This window comes from Triticum aestivum, chromosome 4A (assembly GCF_018294505.1).
Source record: "Triticum aestivum cultivar Chinese Spring chromosome 4A, IWGSC CS RefSeq v2.1, whole genome shotgun sequence".
Classification (NCBI taxonomy): domain Eukaryota; kingdom Viridiplantae; phylum Streptophyta; class Magnoliopsida; order Poales; family Poaceae; genus Triticum; species Triticum aestivum.
The window spans coordinates 623,841,229-623,868,564 of record NC_057803.1 but is presented as its reverse complement, the minus strand read 5'-3'; the positions used below and the strand labels follow the sequence as shown (position 1 = coordinate 623,868,564).

At 41.6% G+C, this 27,336-nt stretch overlaps 1 protein-coding gene across 1 annotated transcript; it reads right to left on the bottom strand.

The window, feature by feature from the left end:
• Positions 1-24,769: 24,769 nt before the first annotated feature.
• On the bottom strand, positions 24,770-26,235 carry LOC123082703 (phytosulfokine receptor 1-like). The gene has a single exon (XM_044504976.1). It carries the CDS (start codon positions 26,199-26,201, stop codon positions 24,927-24,929), a length of 1,275 nt encoding a protein of 424 aa, XP_044360911.1. The 5' UTR covers positions 26,202-26,235; the 3' UTR covers positions 24,770-24,926.
• Between the last annotated feature and the right edge of the window lie 1,101 nt (positions 26,236-27,336).

The window sequence follows — 27,336 nt, the reverse complement described above, 5'->3', positions numbered from 1 at the left end:
ATAGGTGCACTTGTTCGGCGAAGAGATGGTGATACAAGTGCAATATGGATGGTAGATATAGGTTTTTGTAATCTGAAAATATAAAAAAATCAAGGTAACTAATGATAAAAATGAGCGTAAACGGTATTGCAATGCTGGTAAACAAGGCCTAGGGTTCATACTTTCACTAGTGCAAGTTCTCTCAACAATAATAACATAATTGGATCATATAACTATCCCTCAACATGCAACAAAGAGTCACTCCAAAGTCACTAATAGCAGAGAACAAACGAAGAGATTATGGTAGGGTACGAAACCACCTCAAAGTTATCCTTTCTGATCGATCTATTCAAGAGTCCGTAGTAAAATAACATGAAGCAATTCTTTCCATTCAATCTGTCATAGAGTTCGTACTAGAATAACACCTTAAGACACAAATCAACCAAAACCCTAATGTCACCTAGATACTCCATTGTCACCTCAAGTATCCGTGGGTATGATTATACGATATGCATCACACAATCTCAGATTCATCTATTCAAACCAAAACAAAGTACTTCAAAAGAGTGCCCCAAAGATTCTATCGGAGAGTCAAGACGAAAACGTGTGCCAACCCCTATGCATAGGTTCATGGGCGGAACCCGCAAGTTGATCACCAAAACATACATCAAGTGGATCAATAGAATACCCCATTGTCACCACAGGTACCCCATGCAAGACATACATCAAGTGTTCTCAAATCCTTAAAGACTCAATCCGATAAGATAACTTCAAAGGGAAAACTCAATTCATTACAAGAGAGTACAGGGGGAGAAACATCATAAGATCCAACTATAATAGCAAAGCACGCCATACATCAAGATCGTACCACCTCAAGAACACAAGAGATAGAGAGAGAGAGAGAGATCAAACACATAGCTACTGGTACATACCCTCAGCCCCGAGGGAGAACTACTCCCTCCTCGTCATGGAGAGCACCGGGATGATGAAGATGGCCACCGGAGAGGGATTCCCCCTCCGGCAGGGTGCCAAAACGGGTCTAGATTGGTTTTCGATGGCTACGGAGGCTTCTGGCGGAGGAACTCCCGATCTATTGTGCTCCTCGAAGTTTGTAGGGTATATGGGTATATATAGGAGGAAGAAGTACGTCGGTGGATCTTCGGGCTGTCCACGAGGCAGGGGGGCGCGCCCAGGGGGGTGGGCATGCCCCCCACCCTCGTGGGCAGCCCGGGACTCTCCTGGTCCATCTTCGATACTCCGTGGGTTTCTTCTAGTCCAAAAATAAGTTCCGTGAACTTTCAGGTCAACTGGACTCCGTTTGATTTTCCTTTTCTGTGATACTCTAAAACAAGGAAAAACAGAAACTGGCACTGGGCTCTGGGTTAATAGGTTAGTCCCAAAAATAATATAAAAGTGTATAATAAAGCCCATAAACATCCAAAACAGATAATATAATAGCATGGAATGATCAAAAAATATAGATACGTTGGAGACATATCATTCTCCAACCCCTTGGAGCGTGACTTCATCAGGGCCCGCTACAAGTGGGACAAGGAAAAGAAGGTTTTTTACACGGACCAGATCACGAGGAGATTGATTAGACTACTGATAATTATTCTTTTACCACCTTACATTTAGCTCCAGATCTAATCAGCTACACATTCCTAAATGGTTCACGTTCCTTCTGCAGGAGAGGCAACACCAACTTGCAGCCGAAAGCCCTACTTCTCCAATGAGGCCCAAGTGGGACACCCCTCTCAACCGGGCCTTGAACGAACTTAAGGGACTCCCTTTGGGCCAGCGGCTGCAATATGGTCATGTGCACGGCGCCATGTGGAAGGTGTTTTACAACGAGGGTCCGGAGGCCAAGAAGCAGAATAAGAAGTTTAGTCAGGCAGACATCAAAGAGAAGGTGAAGCTTGCGTTCGAGAAAAAAGTAGCTGACGACGTGAAACAAAATAGCCGAGGTGAAAAATGAGTTGCTACAGCAGGCAGTCAATGCAGCCATAACTGCCTACAGAAATGATTTCGCTGCGAACTTGGTCCCGGCTATCATCAACTGGACGAAGGAAAATCCAGACAAGACGGTACATGATTTCCCATTGCCCAGTTTCATCGCGAGCAACTCCGTGAACAACAACACCACGGCACCATCACTTTCTCACGCAACCGGCCTCCTCTCGCAACCGCAACCGCTCATAGCAGCCCGTCCTCAATCTCTAGCGCGCTAGGCGGGCCTCCGTCTCACGGTAATTACATGTCGCATGAACATATATATCTAGAATATTCCATCTCAGTTGCCTTTCGGATGTTTTACGCCGTAGACATGTGTTTGCAGGCCGACGGAACCCGGTGCACCGTACTCTACTTGATCAAAGGCCAGAAGGTGGACGTGGGAAAGGGGGTGATAATGAAGCCCTTGGATCCCATGTTCCACAACCAGTCGATGCCCACTGGGCACTTCAGGGTTACCTTGTCGAGTGTGACATTGGGGCACGGGGATTTGCCTCCTCCATTATGCCTAGGGGGAGAGGCCGATGAGACCCCACCGCGGATTGGAAGCTGCAAGGGTTGGGTGCTGATATGGCTGAAGAATCTTCTTCGTCTGGAGCCGGCCGAGAGCACACTACTACCTCTTGAGGATGCATTGGTTTTCCCTTGAAGAGGAAAGGGTGATGCAGCAAAGTAGCGTAAGTATTTCCCTCAGTTTTTGAGAACCAAGGTATCAATCTAGTAGGAGACTACACGCAAGTCACCTAGTACCTGCACAAACAAACAAGAACCTTGCAACCAACGTGATAAAGGGGTTTTCAATCCCTTCACGGTCACTAACGAAAGTGAGATCTGATAGAGATAATAAGATAAATATTTTTGGTATTTTTGGTGTATAGATTGAAAAGTAAAGATTGCAAAATAAATACTAAACTAAAATTGTAGATCGGAAACTTATATGATGTAAAGTAGACCCACGGGCCATAGGTTTCACTAGTGGCTTCTCTCAAGATAGCATATATTATGGTGGGTGAACAAATTACTGTCGAGCAATTGATAGAAAAGCGCATAGTTATGATGATATCTAGGCATGATCATGAACATAGGCATCACGTTCGTGTCAAGTAGACTGAAACGATTCTGCACCTACTACTATTACTCCACACATTGACCGCTATCCAGCATGCATCTAGAGTATTAAGTTCAAAAGAACAGAGTAACACATTAGGCAAGATGACATGATGTAGAGGGATAAACTCAAGCAATATGATATAAACCCCATCTTTTTATCCTCGATGGCAACAATACAATGTGTGCCTTGCTGCCCCTGCTGTCACTGGGAAAGGACACCGCAAGTTTTAACCCAAAGCTAAGCACTTCTCCCATTGCAAGAAAGATCAATCTAGTAGGACAAACCAAACTAATAATTCAAAGAGACTTGCAAAGATATCAAATCATGCATATAAGAATTCAGAGAAGAATCAAATATTGTTCATAGATAATCTTAATCATAAACCCACAATTCACCGGATCTTGGCAAACACACCGCAAAAATAATTACATCGAATAGATCTCCAAGAACATCGAGCAGAACTTTGTATTGAGATCCAAAGAGAGAGAAGAAGCCATCTAGCTAATAACTATGGACCAGAAGGTCTGTGGTAAACTACTCACACATCATCGGAGAGGCTATGGTGTTGATGTAGAAGCCCTCCATGATCGAATCCCCCTCCGACAGATCACCGGAAAAGGTCCCCGGATGGGATGTCACGGGTACAGAAGGTTGCGGCGGTGGAAAAGTGGTTTTGTGGCTCCCCTGGATGTTTTCAGGGTATAAGAGTATATATAGGCGAAAGAAGTAGGTCGGTGGAGCTGCGAGGGGCCCACGAGGGTGGGGGCGCGCCGCGCTACCTCGTGGTCGCTTGGCTGCTTCCTTGACGTCCACTCCAAGTCTCCTGGATTGCATTTGTTCCAAAAAAGATCCTCACAAAGGTTTCATTCCGTCTGGATTCCGTTTGATATTCCTTTTCTGCGAAACACTGAAATAGGAAAAAAAACCAGCAATTTGCACTGGGCTTTCGGTTAATAGGTTAGTCCCAAAAATAATATAAAAGTGCATAATAAAGCCCATAAACATCCAAATCAGATAATATAATAGCATGGAACAATCAAAAATTGTAGATACGTTGGAGACGTATGAAGCATCCCCAAGCTTAATTCATGCTCGTTCTCGAGTAGGTAAATGATAAAAACAGAATTTTTGATGTGGAACGCTACCTAACATAATTTTCAATGTATTTCTCTTTATTGCGGCATGAATGTTTAGATCCAAAAGATTCTAGATAGAAGTTTAATATTGACATAAAACTAATAATACTTGAAGCAATTCTAACCAAGCAATCATGTCTTATCAAAATAACATAGGCAAAAAAAGCTTATCCCTACAAAATCATATAGTTTGGCCATGCTTCATTTTCGTCACACAAAATGCTCCCATCATGCACAACCCCGATGACAAGCCAAGAAATTGTTTCATACTTTAGTCTTTTCAAACTTTTTCAACTTTCAGGCAATATATGAGCGCGAGCCATGGATATAGCACTATGGGTGGAATAGAATATGATGATGGAGGTTGTGTGAGAAGACAAAAAGGGAGAAAGTCTCACATTGAAGCGGCTAATCAATGGGCTATGGAGATGCCCATCATTTGATGTCAATGCAAGGAGTAGGGATTGCCATGCAATGGATGCAGTAGAGCTAGAAATATATGAAAGCTTAACAAAATAAACTAAGTGGGTGTGCATCCAACTTGCTTCCTCATGAAGACCTAGGGCATTTTGAGGAAGCCCATTGTTGGAATATGCAAGCCAAGTTCTATAATGAAAAATTACCACTAGTATATGAATGTGACAACATAAGAGACTCTCTATCATGTGTGGAAAAGGATAGTAACATTGCCCCTTCTCTCTTTTTATCTCATTTTGTGGGCCTCTCTCTTTTTTCGAAGAACTTTCCTCACATGGGACAATGCTCTAGCAATGAAAATCATCACACTTTTATTTACTTACAACTCAAGAATTACAACTCGATACTTAGAACAAAATATGACTCTATATGAATGCCTTCGGCGGTGTGCCGGGATATGCGATGAATCAAGAGTGACATGTATGAAAGAATTATGAAGGTGGCTTTTCCACAAATAGGATGTCAACTACATGATCATGCGAGGCAATATGACAATGATGGAGCGTGTCATAATAAAAGGAACGGTGGAAAGTTGCATGGCAATATATCTCGGAATGGCTATGGAAATGCCATAATAGCTAGGTATGGTGGCTATTTTAAGGAAGATACAAGGAGGTTTATGTGTGATAGAGCGTATCATATCATAGGGTTTGGATGCACTGGCTAAGTTTGCACCAACTCTCGAGGTGAGAAAGGGCAATGCACGGTACCGAAGAGGCTAGCAATGATGGAAGGGTGAAAGTGTGTGTAATCCATGGACTCAACATTAGTCATAAAGAACTCACATACTTATTGCAAAAATTTACAAGTTATCAAAACCGAGCACTACGTGCATGCTCCTAGGGGGATAGATTGGTAGGAAAATACCATCGCTCGTCCCCGACCGCCACTCATAAGGAAAGCAATCAAAGAACACCCCATGCATCAAATTTGGCACACAACTTTTACCATATGTGCATGCTACGGGACTTGCCAACTTTAACACAAGTATTTCTCAATTCCATAATTACTCAACTAGCACAACTCTAATATTACCACCTTTATATCTCAAAACAACTATCAAGGATCAAACATCTCATAACATTTAATGCACTCTATATGAAAGTTTTTATTATACCCATCTTGGATGCCTATCATATTAGGACTAATTTCATAACCTGAGCAAATTACCATGTTGTTCTAAAAGAATCTCAAAACAATAAAAGTGAAGCATGAGAGATCAATAATTTCTATAAAATAAAACCACCAACGTGCTCTAAGATGATATAAGTGAAGGACTAGAGCAAAATTATCTAGCTCAAAAGATATAAGTGAAGCAATAGAGTATTCCAATAAATTCCTATTCATGTGTGTCTCTCCCAAAAGGTGTGTACAACAAGGATGATTGTGGTAAACTAAAAAGCAAAGACTCAAATCATACAAGACGCTCCAAGCAAAACACATATCATGTGGTGAATAAAAATATAGCCTCAAGTAAATTACCGATAGATGAAGACAAAAGAGGGGATGCCTTTTGGGGCATCCCCAAGCTTAGGCTTTTTGGTTGTCCTTGAATTTTACCTTGGGGTTCCTTGGGCATCCCCCAGCTTAGGCTCTTGCCACTCCTTGTTCCGAAATCCATCAAATCTTTACCCAACAACTTGAAAACTTCACAACACAAATCTCAAGAGAAAATCTCATGAGCTCCGTTAGTATAAGAAAACAAATAACCACCTTAAGGTACTGTAATAAACTCATTATTTATTTATATTGGTGTTAAAACTACTGTATTCCAACTTCTCTATGGTTCATACCCCACGATACTAGCCATAGATTCATCAAAATAAGCAAACAACACACGAAAAACAGAATCTATCAAAAACACAACAGTCTGTAGTAATATGTAGGTTTCGAATACTTCTGTAACTCAAAAAATCCAGAGAAATTAGGACATCCTAAATAATTTGTATATTGATCTACTGCAGTTGGATTCAGTATTTTATCGCTCTTTGGTTAAAAATGTAAATTATTCTCGTGAGTGCATTCTTTCTGCTTTTTTCAGCAAGATCAAATAACAATCATCCAAGAAGATCCTAAAGGCTTTACTTGGCACAAACACTAATTAAAACATAAAAACACAATCATAACAGAGGATAGATTATTTATTTATTACTAAATAGGAACAAAAAGCAAGAAACAAAAATAAAATTGGGTTTCCTCCCAACAAGCGCTCTCATTTAACGCCCCTAGCTAGGCATAAAAACAAGAATAGATCTAGGTATTATCATCTTTGGTATGCAATCCATATGTGGATCTCATAATAGATTCAGAAGGTAATTTAATTTTCTTTCTAGGAAAGTGTTCCATGCCTTTGCTTAACGGAAATTGGAATCTAATATTTCCTTCTTTCATGTCAATAATTGCACCAATCATTTTAAGGAAAGGTCTACCAAGAATAATAGGACATGTAGGATTCCAATCTATATCAAGAACAATGAAATCTACGGGCACATAATTCCTATTTTCAACAATAAGAACATCATTAATTCTTCCCATAGGTTTCTTAATGATGGAATCCACAACATGCAAATTTAAAGAACAATCATCAAATTCACGGAAACCTAACACATCCCACAAAGTTTTTGGAATCGTGGAAACATTAGCACCCAAATCACATAAAGCATAGCATTCATGATCTTTAATATTAATTTTAATAGTAGGTTCCCGCTCATGATAAAGTTTTCTAGGGATAGAAACTTCTAATTCAAGCTTTTCTTCATGGATTGCATTAAAGCATCAATGATATGTTTAGTACAAGCTTTGTTTTGATCATAAGCATGAGGAGAATTTAGCATAGATTGCAACAAGGAAATACAATCTATCAAAGAGCAATTATCATAATTAAATTCCTTGAAATCCAAAATAGTTGGTGCATTGCTATGTAAAGTTTTGACCTCTTCAATCCCACTTTTACCAATTTTTGCATCAATATCTAAAAACTCCGAATCATTGGGACGCCTTCTAGCTAAAGTTGACTCATCTCCAGTCCCATCTTTATTAAGATTCATATTGGCAAACAAAGAATTAATAGGAGACACACCAATCACTTTTAGATCTTCACCTTTATTATCCTCTAGATCTTCCGGTTTAGCGGCCATCATATTAACTAAGGTGGCTTGCTTATCCGAAATTTGTCCTACTAAATTTTCAAGATGGGCAAACTGAGATTCCAAACCATAAGATTCCTTAGACATATCATCAAGCTCTTTATTCATGTACTCCATAATTGTTTTTGTTCTTTAAGCTCGTTTCTGATGAAATTATAATGCTCAAATTGCAAAGACATAAAGCTTCTAACATTGTTCTCAATTTCTTCCAACCTTCTAAGGTGAGGATCAACATTTTTAGGCAAGGCCATCACGGCAAGCAGACACACAAGAGGCAAGCAAAAAGAGACAAACAGAAAAAGGAAAAATGGAAAAGAGGCGAATAAAATGGCAAGGGTGAAGTGGGGGAGAGGAAAACGAGAGGCAAATGGCAAATAATGTAATGCGAGGGAAAAGAGTTTCTGATGGGTACTTGGTATATCTTGACTTGGCGTAGATCTCCTCGGCAACGGCGCCAGAAATCCTTCTTGCTACCTCTTGAGAATCTGTTGGTTTTCCCTTAAAGGGGAAAGGGTGATGCAGCAAAGTAGCGTAAGTATTTCCCTCAGTTTTTGCGAACCAAGGTATCAATCCAGTAGGAGACTACACGCAAGTCACCTAGTACCTGCAGAAACAAACAAGAACCTCGCAACCAACGTGATAAAGGGGTTGTTAATCCCTTCACAATCACTTACGAAAGTGAGATCTGATAGAGATAATAAGATAAATATTTTTGGAATTTTTGTTGTATAGATTGAAAAGTAAAGATTGCAAAATAAATAGTAAACTAAAATTGTAGATCGGAAGCTTATATGATGTAAAGTAGACCCGGGGGCCATAGATTTCACTAGTGGCGTCTCTCAAGATAGCATATATTACGGTGGGTGAACAAATTACTAACAAGCAATTGTTAGAAAAGCGCATAGTTATGATGATATCTAGGCATGATCACGAACATAGGCATCATCCATGTCAAGTAGACCAAAACGATTCTGCATCTACTACTATTACTCCACACATCGACCGCTATCCAACATGCATCTAGAGTATTAAGATCAAAAGAACAGAGTAACGCATTAGGCAAGATGACATGATCTAGAGGGATAAACTCAAGCAATATGATATAAACCCCATCTTTTTATCCTCGATGGCAACAATACAATACGTGCCTTGCTGCCCCTGCTGTCACTGGGAAAGGACACCGCAAGATTAAACCCAAAGCTAAGCACTTCTCCCATTGCAAGAAAGATCAATCTAGTAGGCCAAACCAAACTAATAATTCGAAGAGACTTGCAACGATATCAAATCATGCATGTAAGAATTCAGAGAAGAATCAAATATTGTTCATAGATAATCTTAATCATAAACCCACAATTCATTGGATCTCGGCAAACATACCGCAAAAAGAATTACATCGAATAGATCTCCAAGAACATCGAGGAGAATTTTGTATTGAGATCCAAAGAGAGAGAAGACCACATATAGCTAATAACTATGGACCCGAAGGTCTATGGTAAACTACTCACACATCATCGGAGAGGCTATGGTGTTGATGTAGAAGCCCTCCGTGATCGAACCCCCCGCCGGCAGATCACCGGAAAAGGTCCCCAGATGGGATCTCACGGGTACAGAAGGCTGCAGCGGTGGAAAAGTCGTTTCGTGGCTCCCCCGGATGTTTTTAGGATATAAGAGTATATATAGGCAAAAGAAGTAGGTCGGTGGAGCTGCGAGGGGCCCACGAGGGTGGGGCGGCGCGCCGCCCTACCTCGTGGCCGCCTCGCTACTTCCTTGACGTCCACTCCAAGTCTCCTGGATTGCGTTTGTTCCAAAAAAGATCCTCGCGAAGGTTTCATTCCGTTTGGATTCCGTTTGATATTCCTTTTCTACGAAACACTGAAATAGGCAAAAAAAATTAGCAATTTGCACTGGGCTTTCGGTTAATAGGTTAGTCCCAAAAATAATATAGAAGTGCATAATAAAGCCCATAAACATCCAAAACAGATAATATAATAGCATGGAACAATCAAAACTTATAGATATGTTGGAGACGTATCACACAGCAATAACCACACATCAACAAGCATGTATGGATAACACCACCCTGCCTATGCAATTACCAGCTCCTGTAGTGTCGGGTGAGAGCGGCGGACGATGTGAGGAAGGGGGTGCAATAGTACTGGCTGATGTAATCGGTCTCGTAGAACAGAGAATGGATGATGAGACGGAGGAGACAGAGGACCCAATAGGTTTCCTCAATACAAACATGTATGAGGGTGCCTTAGATATTATGAGTCAACCATATGATGAATCGGGCTATCAGCATGCTAATGAGGATATGGATGATCTGTCTGGGAAGGAACCTCATAGCAGGGATTGCAAGAAGTCTCTCTTCATGAAATCCTCACATGACAAGCCTGAAGATGCCGCCTCAACACAGGCTCAACTAGCCGGGGGTCGCACAGTGCTTAGCCCGGCAACACTGGGGCAGGGGTTAAGGAAGGGTATGGAAGGTGTGCCGAAGAAAAAAGAGAGGAAGAGACCGGGAAAGATAGCTGTTGATACGTCTCCAATATATATATATATATATTTTTTATTGTTACATTCTGTTTTATTGTCAATCGTGAATGTTTTATAATCATTTATAGTCATTTTATATCATTTCTTGGTACTAACCTATTGACATAGTGCCCGGTGCCAGTTCCTGTTATTTCCATGTTTTTTACATCGCAGGAAATCAATATCAAACGGAGTCCAAATGGAATGAAACTTTATGATGATTTTTTATGGGCCAAAATGAAGCAGATGGGCCCTGGTTGCACCTGGGGGTGCTCCGAGGGGGGCACAACCCACCAGGGCGCGCCAGGAGGCCCTGGCGCGCCCCGCTGGGTTGTGCCCACCTCAGGTGGCCCCCCGGACTGCCTCTTTGCTCTATAAATACCCCCAAAAATCCCAGAACCCTAGGGGAGTCGACGAAATATTCATCCAGCCGCCGCACAGTCCAGAATCACCAGATCCAATCTAGACACCATCACGGAGGGGTTCACCACTTCCATTGGTGCCTCTCCGATGATGCATGAGTAGTTCTTTGTAGACCTTCGGGTCCATAGTTAGTAGCTAGATGGCTTCATCTCTCTCTATTGATCCTCAATACAATGGTCTCTTGGAGATCCATATGATTTAACTCTTTTGTGGTGTGTTTGTTGGGATCGATGAACTTCGAGTTTATGATCAGATCTATTTTTTTATATCCATGAAAGTATTTGAGTTTCTTTTATCTCTTTTATGCGTGATCTCTTATAGCCTCGTATTTCTTCTCCGACATTTGGGTTGTGTCTGGCCAACTCGATCTATTTATCTTGCAATGGGAAGAGGTACTCGGTAGTGGGTTCGATCTTATGGTGCTTGATCCCAATGACCGAAAGGGAACCGACATGTATGTATCGTTGCTACTAAGGATAAAAAGACGAGATCTATATCTACCGCCATATAGATAAATGGATCTTGTCTACATCATGTCATCGTTCTTATTGCATTACTCCGTTTTTCCATGAACTTAATACACTAGATGCATGTTGGATAGCGGTCGATGTGTGGAGCAATAGTAGTAGATGCAGGCAGGAGTCGGTCTACTAATCTTGGACGTGATGCCTATGTAATGATGATTTCCTGAATATCGTCATAATTATTTAAAGTTCTATCAATTGCCCAATAGTAATTTGTTTACCCACCATTTGCTATTTTTCTTGAGAGAAGCCACAAGTGAAACCTATGGCACCCGGGTCTTATTTCTAATATACTTGCCTTTGTGATCTTCTTTTTCCTTGCTTTTATTTTCATATCTATTAAACCAAAAATAAAAAAATTCTTTGCTGCACTTTATTTTATTTGCGATCTATTTATCCAATCTATTACAACCTTTTTACCGCCACGCATGAATTTCTGGCGTCGCTACCCGAAAGGGATTGACAACCCCTTTAACACGCCGGGTTGCAAGGTGTTGTTATTTGTGTGCAGGGGCTCTTTACGTTGTGTTTATTGGTTCTCCTACTAGTTCGATAACCTTGGTTTCATAATTGAGGGAAATACCTACCGCCACTGTGTTGCATCATCCCTCCCTCTCCGGGGAAATACCGACATAGTTCCCGCTGCCATCAGCTGCCTCCAAACAAGCCAGAGCACATAGCAGCCAGACGGTGGATTCTGAAGAGCGTGCACCCGTGAAAGGTGTGGCCATGTTCCATCTCACGGGCGAGCCAATGCTACCGGCAAAACCGCTGGAGGTACTATCAGGGGGTCTCAGGAGACTGCACAACCATGTGCTGTCAACTGAGAAAAGCCTACTAGCCTCGAAGGATCCAGGATATCTGACAATACGTGGCTCGTGTGCCTGAGGGGAAGTGCTACGTCGACACACGGCCCGCGGAGGTGTTCTTCCTGCGGTTTGACCATATCTTTGAGATGTTTCGGACAAGGCGGCTCGATTTTACAATCGTTCATCTTTTTGCGCTATGTATGAGCTCCATCATGAAGAGAGAAGAAGTCTCGCAAATCTGTGTGGCGGATCCGTACTACATGCATGAGTCTTTCTTGAGTCTCGGCGACTTTGAGCGTGAAACTGCTAGGGAGTACCTCCAAAACTTCATGGTACATAATAAGGACCAGGAAATTGTCCTCCTGCATTATCATCCAAAGTAAGTTAGTTCCAGACAACCCTTTCGTACATTTCAATCATTCCTTCTCGCTGATATGGAGAATAATTTGAGGTGTCTTTTCCCCGCAGCAATGAGCGTGTCGTCCTTATCGTTCTTTACCCGTGAGTCTCCCATGTCATGTATTTCAACCCTACCAGAGACTACGAGAAGAAGGACTACACCCACATAATGAATATTCTAGACGATGCTCTCCACGGCTTCAGCATTAGGGGTGGCCACCTGCAAATCAGGAAAAAAGGAACAAGAAGTTGGGTTTCTCGCATAAAGCTAACTTCTGCTGCATCCATGTCCCAAAACCAAGCAAGAAAGATGGATTCTACCTCCTCCATCTCATGATTGAGTTCAACATGGATACCCAAAAGCTTCGTATGACAACCAGAAACGATGATCATATCCGCAAGTGGGTAGAATCTCATGGAGAAGCGGATTATAAACTTAGAGATGACTTCTTTCGCATCCAAAGGGGCATTGCGATGATCATCATGAAAGAAGTCATCGATGAGAAGGGGATGTTCCACCACGACCCTATATCACGAGCTGGCGTCCGAACGCGCATAGGCATGCAACGTCATGACCTCACGCCGTCCAAGAAGCTAGGGTCCATCCTTCATGATATGGACGGATGGAACTTCTAGTGATTTACGATGCCGATGATGATGATATGTGTCGGTTGAACTTGTATACTTTCTGTAGCGATTAAACTTTGTGATGTCCATGGACCCTGCCAAACTTGCGTAACGCTACTTTGTTAGTTTGAGTATGATGACACGCGTACCTCTATTTAATTAGTTTGCATACTATATGTTGCATCTAGTTGCTAACCCTTTATTTTTCGTGTTGCTCTAGTATATTTTGTTGCATATGATCGTACATTCTCTTGATGAAGATGCATCTCTAACAGGTACCTAGATTCTTGATGGTGAAGGAGTGCTATGTCGTGTACGAAGGGAAGGTTCCGGGAGTGTACGACGAGTGGTATGAGTGTCAGGCGCAAGTGGAGGGGGTCTCGGGCGCTAGCCATAAAGGCTTCAAAAGCAGACAAGAAGCACACGCTAGTTACTTGAGGTACACGCTAGCGCGAGAGAGGCCTCATATTCACTGCCTCATGTACTGCATAGTTCCACTATCACTCATAGTGATAGCACTTCTCACGTATATCATTATTTAGATGGATGACTTTGTAGTTGCAAGTATTCGAGACTTGCATGTATCGTTATTTTCGAGATGATGACGAGAGACCACATTGTGTTGGATGATGATTATGATGAGACTATTTGTATGTTCAAATATACCATGTATGATTATGATGAGACTACTTTTAAGGGTGGAATACCAAAGAAACTTGGAGATCCAGGAGTACCAACTATACCATGCTCCATTAAAAGAAACTATGTTAAAACTGCTTTTATGTGATCTTGGAGCCGGTGTTAGTGTTATGCCTCTCTCTTTATATCGTAGACTTGATTTGAATAAGTTGACACCTACTGAAATATCTTTGCAAATGGCTGATAAATCAACTGCTATACCTGTCGGTATTTGTGAGGATGTGCCTATTGTGGTTGCAAACGTTACTAATTTAACGGACTTTGTTATTGTTGATATTCCCGAGGACGATAGTACGTCTATTATTCTTGGAAGACCCTTTTTGGATACTGCAGGGGCTGTTATTGATTGCACCAAAGGCGATGTCACTTTTTATGTTAATGGTAATGAGCATACGGTACACTTTCCGAGGAAACAACCTCAAGTCCACAGTATCAATTCTATTGGAAAAATTTCAACAATCACTATTGGAGGTTTTGAATTTCCTCTTCCTACTGTCAAGAAGAAATATGATATTCTTATTGTTGGGGACATGCATATCCCCGTTGAGGTAACCTAGTGTTATTCGAAAATTCTCTGGTTTCATGTCACTCGAAATGAGTTTGTTAACAAGACCTGATCAACCTTGTTAGTGGATTCCTTTTGATGAGCATGAGATGGATGAATTTAGAAAACACAACTCTCTGTACCCTCTTTTTAATTCTGTTATTTATAGTAAATAAAGCAAAAATAGTATTTTTCTATCTGTTTTCTGAATTATCAATGTAATAAAAAATACCCCAAAAATAAAAGTTCTCCAAATGCCCTGAAAATTAAATATGATTTTTTCTAGAATATTTGAGAATATCTGGCACTGAAAACACAGCAGGGGGAGCAGCCACGTGCCCAGGAGGGTGGAGGGCGCACCCTACCCCCTGGACGCGCCCCCTGCCTCGTGGGCCCACGGTGGCTCCTCTACACTTATTCCAGCCACCACACACTCCTTCTTCCTCCCACAAAAATCACTAACCAGCTCAAGTACGATTTCTAACTCATCTTGCTGCCATTTTCGATCTCCCTGCTCAAAACTTCATTCACAAAACTTCTTTGGGTGATTGTTCTTTGGTATGTGACTCCTCCAATGGTCCAATTAGTTTTTGTTCTAGTGCTTTATTCGTTGCAAAAAATTTCTGCCTAGGTGACCCTGTTCTTGAGCTTGCATGTCAAATTTATATGGTCCCAAGTAGTTCTAATGCATGATATAGTCTCTAGGCACTTGTAAGAGTAGTTGCTATCAATTTTGTTGAGTTTGGTTCACTTTTATTTTGATGTTGCTAAAAATTTCAAAAAAATAAGAAAAAGATGAGGAGATTTTTGAGGGGCTCATCGAGCCGAAGCTCGAAGGATAAACAAAGTGAAGAGAACAAGAAGCCCAAGTATAATCTCTCTCGCACCGCGGAGGTCCGGCTGTGTGAATGGCCTTGTGATGATTTCTTGATAGCAGCCGGGATTTATGATGATTTCTATGAGTTGGCTGAGAATGCAGGCCTCACCGCCTTCCTCCACGACCAACGTGAACAGTATCTCTTACTCACCAATATCTTTATGCAAAACTTTCATTTCCATGCTAGGAGCTCACCACCTACGGTGAAATTTTATTTATATGATGAGCATAAGGAGATGTCACTTCGTGATATTTGTCGGGTTTGTTTGATCCCTTTCGAGGGCAGTGTAGAGGAACCATATCGTGGCGATATGGAAGGGTTTATTGATACAATTGATGTAGGGGAAACGAGGAAAGTTTCAGATGCAAGAATTACTAGCATACATTTTCCTGTTTTACATTACTTTGCAATATTTGCTAGTAGATGTTTAATTAGTCGCGGAAACTGTGGCAACCTTAGTGCCCCTGATATTGTTATTTTGTGCCATGCCTTGTTCCGTGATGACACATTTAGTATAGGCGCTATTGTTGCAAAGCAGTTAAATCTTAACCGTACTAAGGGCCCCATCTTGGAAGGTATCTTCGCCTCGCGCCTCGCCGCACACTTTAACATACCTATTAGGCATTATGAGAAGGAAGAGAAGTTGATGCCTCCTGTTTTTCTAGACTATAAGAGTATGGTAGCACATGATTTTATCATTAAGAATAAGGAAAAGATGCTTAAGTACAAGCTGATATTTGATAAAAATCACCCTGAGACTATTACTTTGTCTGGTCCTTCCTTGTTTGACTTATCTGCAGGCAAGTACCTTGTTCCGCCGGAGGCTATTCACGCATACCGAAACCCCACACCATCTACAGAGCCAGAGCCGGAGCCACAATTTGATCCTCACCGGCAGTCTGTTTATCAGTGGAATCCGGAAGAGAGTGCCAACCAGTGGCACCAGGGGGATTCTTCTTAGTACGACCCCAACTACAACTTTGGATATCCACCAGGCCAGCCGTGGCCATAGACCAACTTAGGCCAAAATCCTAAGTTTGGGGGAGTACGTATTTCTCACTGACATTACATTTATGTTCACACACTCATGCTAGTTGTCGGTGCTCATACTTTTTCACTGTATCATCCATGCTAGTTTATTTTCCCTTTCTATGCTTTCTTCTTGTGTGTTTGATAAACCTTAAGAAAAACCAAAAAAAATTACTTGTAGCTTTTAGTTAGTTTATTTTTCATGTTATAGTAGTAGTAACTAAAAAGAAAACCCAAAAAGATTTCTCGTTCTTCTTTTGCTTGTTGGGAGCTTTCCTGTGTAAATAGTTTTATTTCTTTTCTTATTCTTTGGGGGTTGAGAGGAGAAGACCATAATGAAAATGTTGAGTGGCTCTCATATGCATTATTGTTGATCTAACAAAGAGCCCATATTACCTTGTCTTCTTTCTTGAATTGAATGTTTACAGATTCCAGCTTAGTCCAATGGACGTGCACTATTATTATCCACACTATTCAGTCGTGCAAGTGAAAGGCAATAATGATGATTACATGATGAACTTATTGAGATGAGAAAAGCTGGTATGAACTCGACCTCTCTTGTTTTTGTAAATATGATTAGTTCATCGTTCCTGATTCAGCCTATTATGAAAAAAACATATTTGCAATGACAATTAGAGATTATAGTTGCTTATGCCATGTTTAATTAGCTAGGATTTTATAATGGTTTACCTTGAGTGCCAACATGCTATTAAAATGGTTGTGATGTGGTATGATAGGGTGGTATCCTCTTTTGAACGATTCGAGTGGCTTGACTTGGCACATGTTCACGCATGTAGTTGAAACAAAATCAACATAGCCTCTACGATATTTATGTTCATGGTGCATTATATCATACTCATGTTTGCATTCGGTGTTGATTAATTTTAATGCATGTTCATGACTATTGTCGCTCTCTAGCTGGTCGCTTCCTAGTCTTTTGCTAGCCTTCACTTGTACTAAGCAGGAATACTTCTTGTGCATCCAATTCCATAAATCCCAAAGTTGTTCCATATGAGTCCACCATACCTACCTATATACAGTATCTACCTGCCGTTCCAAGTAAATTTGTACGTGCCAAACTCTAAACCTTCAAAAAAACATTCTGTTTTGTATGCTCAAATAACTCATGTATCAACTAGGGTTGTATGTATCTTCCATGCTAGGCAGGTTATTCTCAAAAGGAGTGGACTCCGCTCCTCACTCACGAGAGAATGGCTGGTCACCGAGATGCCCAGTCCCATGCTTTATGCAAACCAAATCAAAATAACTGCAAACAAAACTCCCCCGGGACTCTTGTTAGTTGGAGGCACTCGTTGTTTTGAGCAAGCCATGGATTGATGCTTATTGGTGGAGGGAGGTATAAACTTTACCATTATGTTTGGGAACCGGCTATAATGTGTGTAGCATGGAAGATATCAAGATCTCTCGGTTGTTATGTTGACAATGAAAGTATACCGCTCAAAATATTATTTATATCTATTTCAAAACCGAGCTCTGGCACCTCTATAAATCTCTTCTTCCCTCTGCGAAGGGCCTATCTATTTACTTTTATGTTGAGTCATCACCCTCTTATTAAAAAGCACCAGTTGGAGAGCACCATTGTCATTTGCATCCATTACTATTAGTTTACATTGAGTATGACACTACTAGGAAAAGGCCTACTAGTGGCGCATCCATTTTGCCTACTAATGGCGCACTACTGGTGCGCCACTAGTATTTTTTACTAATGGCGCACCACTGGTACGCCATTAGTATACCAGATACTAATGGCGCACCTGTAGTGCGCCATTAGTATGTCTAGAGGTGCGCCATTACTATCTGACTTAGTAATGGCGCACCACATAGAAGTGCGCCATTAGTAATAATTTTTTTCAATTTTTTTTCATTTTTTTTATTTTTCAAGCATGCTTAACTTCAAAGTTCTATCCAACCCCAGCACCAGCTCACTTCACGGGCACTTGTTGATATATCTAGCATATCAATCCTATTAAACCTTGTTGATGTTTAGGACTTTGTTCATGTTCATGAGTGTGATGAAATTTTGAAAAAAATATTTCAAACTTCCGTTCATATTACGTATCATATTTTGAAAAAAAATTCCCGAAAAAAATTGAAGCTAATTTTTTTTCTATTATTGGTGCGCCACTAGTAAGTTTGAATTTTTTTGAATTTTTTTGTCTCCAGATCTTAAAAGCCCCGTAACTTTTTTTCTGTTAGGTTTTTGAAAATGTTTCACGGGGAAAAGTTCTGCAAAATTAGATGATTTTTCGAGTAGATGGATTTTCATATAGAAAACTTTTTAATCTGAATTCGTATGCAAAAGTTATGCCCATTTTACAAATTCCGGAGAGATTTTGCAAATAAAGTCGAAATTCATTTTTGTAAATTTTCCCAACAACTAAACCACATATCACATGGAAAACTTATTTTCTTTTATTTTTTTGACATTTTCATCATTTCCTTTTATTTTTTTAAAACTGAAAAGGCAGTCCACCGGGGGGGTGTGCATGCGAGGGAATTTTTGGGCCAAGTTAGTAATGGCGCATCGTGGGAGTGGTGCGCCATTACTAGTTTAACTAATAATGGCGCACTATCCCCTGGTGCGCCATTACTAGTTTTGAAAAAAAATAAAAAAAATTGAAAAAAATTTACTAATGGCGCACCGTGGATGTGGTGCGCCATTACTAGTTTAACTAGTAATGGCGCACTATCCCCTGGTGCGACATTACTAGTTTTGAAAAAAATAAAAAAAATCTTGTTACTAATGGCGCACCGTGGATGTGGTGCGCCATTAGTATTTGGACACTAATGGTGCACCAACACATGGTGCGCCATTAGTATATAGTAGTAGCGCACCACATGTCTGGTGCGCCATTAGTGTCAATTTCATCTATAGCCCTTTTCCTAGTAGTGTGACTTGACTGGATCTTTTTTACCATGAATTACAAAGTCTAGTCAGTCATTGATCCTTAAAGGTGCTCTGCATTTATGTTTTGCGATCTCAGAAAGGGCTAGCAAGATACCATCTTGTCATATCATATCATGATTATTTTGAGAAAGTGTTGTCATACGAGATTTGTTATTATTGCTCGCTAGCTGATTATGCCATTGATATGAGTAAACATGAGACCTAAATGTTATTGTGAATATGGTTAGTTCATAATCTTTGCTGAAAACCTGAATGCTGGCTTTACATATTTACAACAACAAGAGCAAACATAGTTTGTAAAAGTTTTTCTTTATCACTTTCAGTTTATCAACTGAATTGCTTGAGGACAAGCAAAAGGTTTAAGCTTGGGGGAGTTGATACGTCTCCGTCGTATCTACTTTTCCAAACACTTTTGCCCTTATTTTGGACTCTAACTTGCATGATTTGAATGGAACTAACCCGGATTGACGCTGTTTTCAGCAGAATTGCCATGGTGTTATTTTTTTGCAGAAATAAAAGTTATCGGAATGACCTGAAAATCAACGGAGAATTATTTTGGAATATAAAAAAATACTGGAAGAAAGATCCATGTCAGGGGGCCCACCACCTGTCCACGAGGGTGGGGGCGCGCCCTACCCCCCTAGGCGCGCCCCCCTGCCTCATGGGCCCCCTGACGCTCCACCTACCTCAACCTTGACTCCATATATTCACTTTCGAGGAGAAAAAAAATCAGAGAGAAGGATTCATCGCGTTTTACGATATGGAGCCGCCACCAATCCCTAAACTCTCTCGGGAGGGCTGATCCGGAGTCCGTTCGGGGCTCCGGAGAGGGGAATCCTTCGCCATCGTCATCATCAACCTTCCTCCATCGCCAATTTCATTATGCTCACCGCCGTGCGTGAGTAATTCCATCGTAGGCTTGCTGGACGGTGATGGGTTGGATGAGATTTATCATGTAATCGAGTTAGTTTTGTTAGGGTTTGATCCCTAGTATCCACTATGTTCTGAGACCGATGTTGCTATGACTTTGCTATGCTTAATGCTTGTTACTAGGGCCCGAGTGCCATGATTTCAGATCTGAACCTATTATGTTTTCATGAATATATGAGAGTTCTTGATCCTATCTTGCAAGTCTATAGTCACCTATTATGTGTTATGATCCGTTAACCCCGAAGTGACAATAATCGGGATACTTACCGGTGATGACTGTAGTTTGAGTAGTTCATGTATTCACTATGTGTTAATTCTTTGGTCAGGTACTCTATTAAAAGGAGGCCTTAATATCCCTTAGTTTCCGTTAGGACCCCGCTGCCACGGGAGGGTAGGACAAAATATATGTCATGCAAGTTCTTTTCCATAAGCACGTATGACTATATCCGGAATACATGCCTACATTACATTGATGAACTGGAGCTAGTTCTGTGTATGTTATGACTGTTACATGATCGATCGCATCCGGCATAATTCTCCATCACCGATCCAATGCCTACGAGTTTTTCCTATATTGTTCTTCGCTTATTTACTTTTCCGCTGCTACTGTTACCATCACTATAAAATCCAAAAATATTACTTTTGCTACCGTTACCTTTTGCCACCGTTACCACTACTATCATATTACTTTGCTATTAAATACCTTGCTACAGATATTAAGTTTCCAGGTGTGGTTGAATTGACAACTCAGCTACTAATACTTGAGAATATTCTTTGGATCCCCTTGTGTCGAATCAATAAATTTGGGTTGAATACTCTACCCTCGAAAACAGTTGCGATCCCCTATACTTGTGGGTTATCAGACAGGTATATACCCTAGCAAGCACATGGGACAAGATGCCAAGAAGCAAGTACTCGGTGCTAGCAAACCCTCTTCGGGTGGGTGTGATGACCCACAAGTATAGGGGATCAATCATAGTGCTTTCGATAATTAAGAGTGTTGAACCCAACGAGGAGCAGAAGGAAATGACAAACGGTTTTCAGCAAGGTATTCTCTACAAGCACTGGAATTATAAGTAACGAGTAGTTTGATAGCAAGATAATTTGTAACGAGCAAGTAACGACAACGGTAACAAAAGTGCAGCAAAGGAGCTCAATCCTTTTGAGGCAAAGGACATGCCAAAATGGTCTCTTATGATAAGCAAAACATTCTTAAGGGTACACAAGAATTTCATCTAGTCACTTTCATCATGTTGGTTTGATTCGTGTTTGCTACTTTAATAATTTGATATGTGGGTGGACCGGTGCTTAGGTGATGTTCTTACTTAAACAAACCTCCTACTTATGGTTAACCCCCTCGCAAGCATCCACAACTACGAGAAAAGTATTAAGATAAAATCTAACCATAGCATTAAACTTTTGGATCCAAATCCATCCCTTACGAAGTAGCGCATAAACTAGGGTTTAACCTTCTGTCACTCTCACAACCCATCATCTAATAACTACTCCACAATGCATTCCCTTAGGCCCAAATATGGTGAAGTGCCATGTAGTCGACGTTCACATGACACCACTAAGGGAATCACAACATACATACCACCAAAATATCAAGCACATATCAAGTTCACATGATTACTTGCAACAAGATTTCTCCCGTGACCTCAAGAAGAAAAGTAACTACTCATAAATGATAATCATGCTCAAGATCAGAGGGGTATTAGATAGCATAATGGATCCGGACATATAATCTTCCACCAAGTAAACCATATAGTAATCAACTACAAGATCTAATCAACACTACTAGTCACCCACAAGCACCAATCTAAGGTTTCGGTAGAAAGATTGAACACAAGAGATGAAATAGGGTTTTAGAGGAGATGGTGCTGTTTGAAGATGTTGATGGAGATTGCCCTTCCCAAGATGGGAGAGTTGTTGGTGATGATGATGACGATGATTTCCCCCTCCAGGAGGGAAGTTCCCCCGGCGGAATCGCTTCGCCGGAGGGCAAAAGTGCTCCTGCCCAAGTTCCATCTCGAGACGGCGGCGCTTCATCCCGAAAGTCCTCTCTCCATTTTTTTCTAGGTCAAAATGACTTATATACCAGAAGAGGGGCACCGGAGGTGGGCTGAGGAGGGCATAACCCACCAGGGCATGCCCAGGTGGATTGTGCCCACCTGGTGTGCCCCCTCTGATAGTTATTTGCTCCAATAGTTTTTATATATTTCATAAAAAAAACTCCGTGAAGTTTCAGCTCATTTGGAGTTGTGCGGAATAGGTGGCCTGACGTAGCTTTTTCAGGTCCAGAATTCCAGCTGCCGCTATTCACCCTCTTTGTGTGAACCTTACATATTATGAGAGAAAAGGCATTAGAATTACTCCAAAAAGCATTATTATGCATGAAAACATCATAAATAACGGTAGGAAAACATGATGCAAAATGGACATATCAAGGTGGCACCGACATTTAGGGCATCCGTCATCCACTATTGTTAGGGGAAAAATTAGCCAAGCTCCGATGTGTTAGTTTTTTTAACAATGAATTTGTTTGTGACGCCTGTCACAAAGGCAAAAGTCACCAATTGCTTTATCCAAAATCAATAAATGGATCAAAGTTTCGTTTCAAACTTATTTCTTTGATGTGTGGGGCCTAGCTGTTGAAATAGTAGGAAAACAAAAATACTTGCCTCTTGACGAGATATAGCCGTACAAAGAGTAGCACAGCTGTGTTGCTACACAGACATCCCAATGTACTGAGAAATTCTAGACATCCCAATATACTGAGAAATTCTTGCCTCTGGACTGTAACAATATAATCCTGGAATAAAACACTTTTACACTCACAAAAGAAACTTTGTTTTCTCCGTGTTAGAGGTCAAACTGAACCCTATCAGTCGTGCCTCACGGGCTTAAGGGGTACATAATAGTAGTGCAGTTGTGTTGTGTTGTCATTGTGCCTGTGTGTTCCTCACGAGCTTTCGATGTTGTTCAGGACCGTACCCAAGAAAACGGGGCACCGTGCCAAATCCAAAATTAGGCCCTTGATATAACCAGTGGCAATTACGGGAATAAAATTTTATACTCAAAAAGCGATTCTCAAAACTCAAAATTAGTACGTTATTTAGCAGAAGCATGCCATCCTACTAGCATTCCCTGTCACAAATCTTCGATTTGTTTTTCATAAGAAATCTTCTCCAAAATATCATTTGATTATTTTGTCAAAAACTTATCCAGATCACAAGTTTTAGATCAAGTGATTAGTTCGGTAAAAAACTTATGATGTGTTAGAAATAGAACATATATTCCCACAAAAAGGAAAGAAATAGAACATAGAAACGAAAAGGAATGAAAAGAACTTGGGAAGAAGACCATATGGGGCCGGGCCAAAGGCAATGCGTCTAGTAGCCTGGTTAAAGCTCTAGTCGGGCAGCATAGGTAGCAAGCAACAATGTAATATGAAGAAACATAGTAGACATGAGAAATCGAGAAGAACACGCCGAATAAATAGATGTTGGACTGAGGATGGAGCATACCTTGAAGGAATTAATCTACCAGCCATCGATGGAGGACGGGATTTGCACTGCTCGCTGGAAGTTAAAGAGAATACAAAGAAACAGAAGGAGAAGTTATCGAAAGGAGGAGAGGCGTGCATGAGATCGAGTAGCTGTGAGTTGTGGTGCATGTTCCCAATGAATACGTTTTAGTACCCCGTGCCTTGATTAATCATTAAGTTGTAGTGCTAGGGGCCCTGTGCAGTCGGACATGCTGCACAGGTGTCTGCTACGGGCCTGGTAATGTTTCTTCTTCATCATCAATGAAATACAACATCGTTGCTCTTCCTAATAGACAAATATACACCTGTTGCATAATAGCTCCATTATACGACATTTTTATTATCGAACCATGGAAGCTTCACTAAGAAATTAACATCCAATTACAATCATCCAACATGCTAGAAACTAGGAAGACCCGGCTTACATCAAGCGAACTATTCGTCTCCTCCAAAGTGCTAGCATGCTTTGCACAAAAATAAGCAGGGACATTATCAGATATCCCAACATGTTGAACAGACACAAAAGTGGCAGCTAGCTCCCCAATTTTCTGTAGGATAGGTGTAATAACAGAACGTGAATTGCAGCGCAATGAAGGATACATCACAGATAACTAACATATCCCGGTGTGGCTATGTTTTCTAAAACGTTGTATCTCTACACTGCCTTATCCATAGCCCCGTATCCGTATCCATCCCCGTACAGTACAACTGAGCTGATGTCAACACAATGAGGGAGTAGACATGCATTAATGTTGTAGCACTACATAAGTGACCTGATGCCAACAACATTAATCTCTACTCTTTTGCTCCATTCCTTCATCCAAACATCTCAAAGTGATGCATATAACCAGCTGACATTAAGCTTAATAAGAAAGCATCACACAACACATAGAAGAAGAGATTAAGAAACCACATCTAGACATACACGATGCAATATTTGTATATAATAAGCAAACACACTTGGTCTACATCAGCTATAAGCCGCCTATTGCTGTTCAGGTCAGCATTTTTATGTAAAAAAACTGTAGACATTTTAGGGATTACTTTTATTTAAAGTAGTAGGAATAGGATGCTATATCCATGAAGTTACAAACGCGATTGGCCCCACCAAGTGATTGTAAGCCACACTGAACCTGGACAAGGTAATGAGCACCGTCAGGGAAGAGGAATCAATCCACTGACAGATCATTAACCTCCAGTTATGACTTTATTGTTCCCAGATACGACATGGTTACTCCCAGATACGGTATTGTTGTTCCCGGTTACCATATTGTTCCTCCCGGATACAGTATTGCTGCTCCCATTTACAACATGGCTGGTATCACTTACAACATTATTGCTGCCAGATACAACATGGTGGCTGCCAGTTAGGACATTGTTGCTCCCAGATACGACTGTGTTGTTGGTCCCGGATAGGGTGTTGTTGTTCCCAGATATGACAGTGTTGTTGTCTCCGGATAGGACATTGCCACCCCCCGATCTGACAGTATTATTGCTCCCAGATAAGACATTTGGTTGTTGTTGGAGTACTCTTCTGTTACGCTTCACATGCAATGGCATGTTAGTGAAAGCCATACCCACTGAACGATCAGCGGTCGCGAGGCATTTGAGACATGTCAAACCCTTGGGTACCTCACCAACCAATGAGTTATTTGAGATATCCAAGCAGCGAAGGTTGTCAAGCTCACCAATCCACGACGGGATGGTGCCAACCAATTGATTGTTGGCAAGGGTGAGGGACTTGAGCGCGCTACAATCCGCGAGGCTAACCGGGAGAGACCCACTCAGGTTGTTCGTCGAAAAGTCAACTGAAGCAAGAAGTGGCATGCCGGAGAAGTTGACACGAGCAATCGGACCAGACAGGGAGTTGTTCCGGAGGTTGAGCTCACTGAGAGAAGACAGTGATGACAGAGACGGCGGCAACGATCCGGACAAGCCATTGGAGTGCATGGCCAAATGGTCGAGCGACATGAGGTCACCAAACACGTCAGGGAGGCGGCCAGAGAAGCGGTTGACCGACAAGTTCAGGAAGGTGAGGTTCTTGAGCTCGCCAAGGCGTGAGCTCAACTTGCCAGTGAGCTCATTCGACTCGAGGGAGAGCTTCCGCAACCCGGCGAGGCTGAAGAGCTCCTCCGGGAGGGAGCCAACGAAAGAGTTGGAGCCGAGGAAGAGCTCCTCCAGCTGCGCAAGGCCCGCCAGGGAGGCTCCCGGGATGGGCCCCGTGAGGCCATACCCGGGAAGCCGTAGCACCGTGACACGGCCGCTGCTGCTGTCACAGCCCACACCTTCCCAGCCGCAGCATGAGGCGCCAGACCACTCGGCACGGAGAAGGACGCCCCCGCCGCCGAGGTTCCCGGCAAAGCCCCGCAACGCACGGAGGTCGTTAGGGTGGCATGACTTAGCGTGGGCTGCTGGCAAGAGAAACGCCAAGAGGAGGAGGAGCAGCAGCCAGCATTTCGCCATGGTGGTATGTAACTATGTGTACACAAGCGCAAGAACTCAGAAAATGCTCTTGGTACAAACTGCTTGGGTGGTGGTGCATCTTATAGCCTTGTTAACCATGCGTTGCAATTGGTTCAGTAGTAGTAGTACTAGTCAGTGGCCACAAGTCCACAACTGCCTGCTAGTCAGTGGTTGAAACTTGATTTTCATGCACGGTGCTGTCCGTCGATTGAATTAATGGGTGCCCATGCGTTGCAAGTACTAATCCGTGCCCACAGCTGCCTGCCAAACTTGATTTTCGTGCATGGTCCTTTATTATGCCGACTGAAATTCGTGGATCTCTCAAGCTGGGAACTCCTGCTCCTATACTCTGCTGGTCCCGTCCTATTGTTGTGGACAGTTGGGCCCTAGTCCAGTAGGGTATGCCAAATTTTCATAATAAGCTGACTAATGCAAGGACTTTATCGATGTTTATACCAACTAGAAGAATATTCAGGCATTTCTAGAGTGATCTAAACGCTTTTATATTTCTTTACAGAGGGAGTACCATAGAAAAATAACACCTCTGACTCTGATGATATGATCATTTATTCCTTTTCCTCCTTACCAGACGCCTTTGAAAATGAAGGAAAATATGGACAGACAAAAATGAAGAGAATTAGCACAAAGCACAAACTTGGTTCATCATGTAGCCAAATATCGTCCTGGCTAAAACCATCAACAAATATAGAACCAAGATGATAAGAAACTGGAGTAATGCACGGTTACTTTTATCCTCCTTGTGCGTCCATAACTTGACCTCTAAACATCAGACGATAACCATGCAACCTGAAATAAGCGAACCGTTGCCGAATCAAATTACCTTAGGGGAAGAAGGGCGGGATGTACATATATACCAAGAGCTCATACTGGTTCCATATCACCTTCTCACTCATCGCATGAACGTGGCCCTGCTGTGCTCGGTTTAGTGATTTAGCCATAACCATAAAATTGGAAAGAAACAAGGAAAACCAAGATATGAGAAAATAAATGGCCACACAAAATCTGCTCGTAAATTTGTATATAACAAACAGCTAATCCATCTTTAAAGCCACTATATCCCTAGAATTTGAGCACTGGGAACACTCAAAGCATTGATTTCCTGATGGCCCCGACG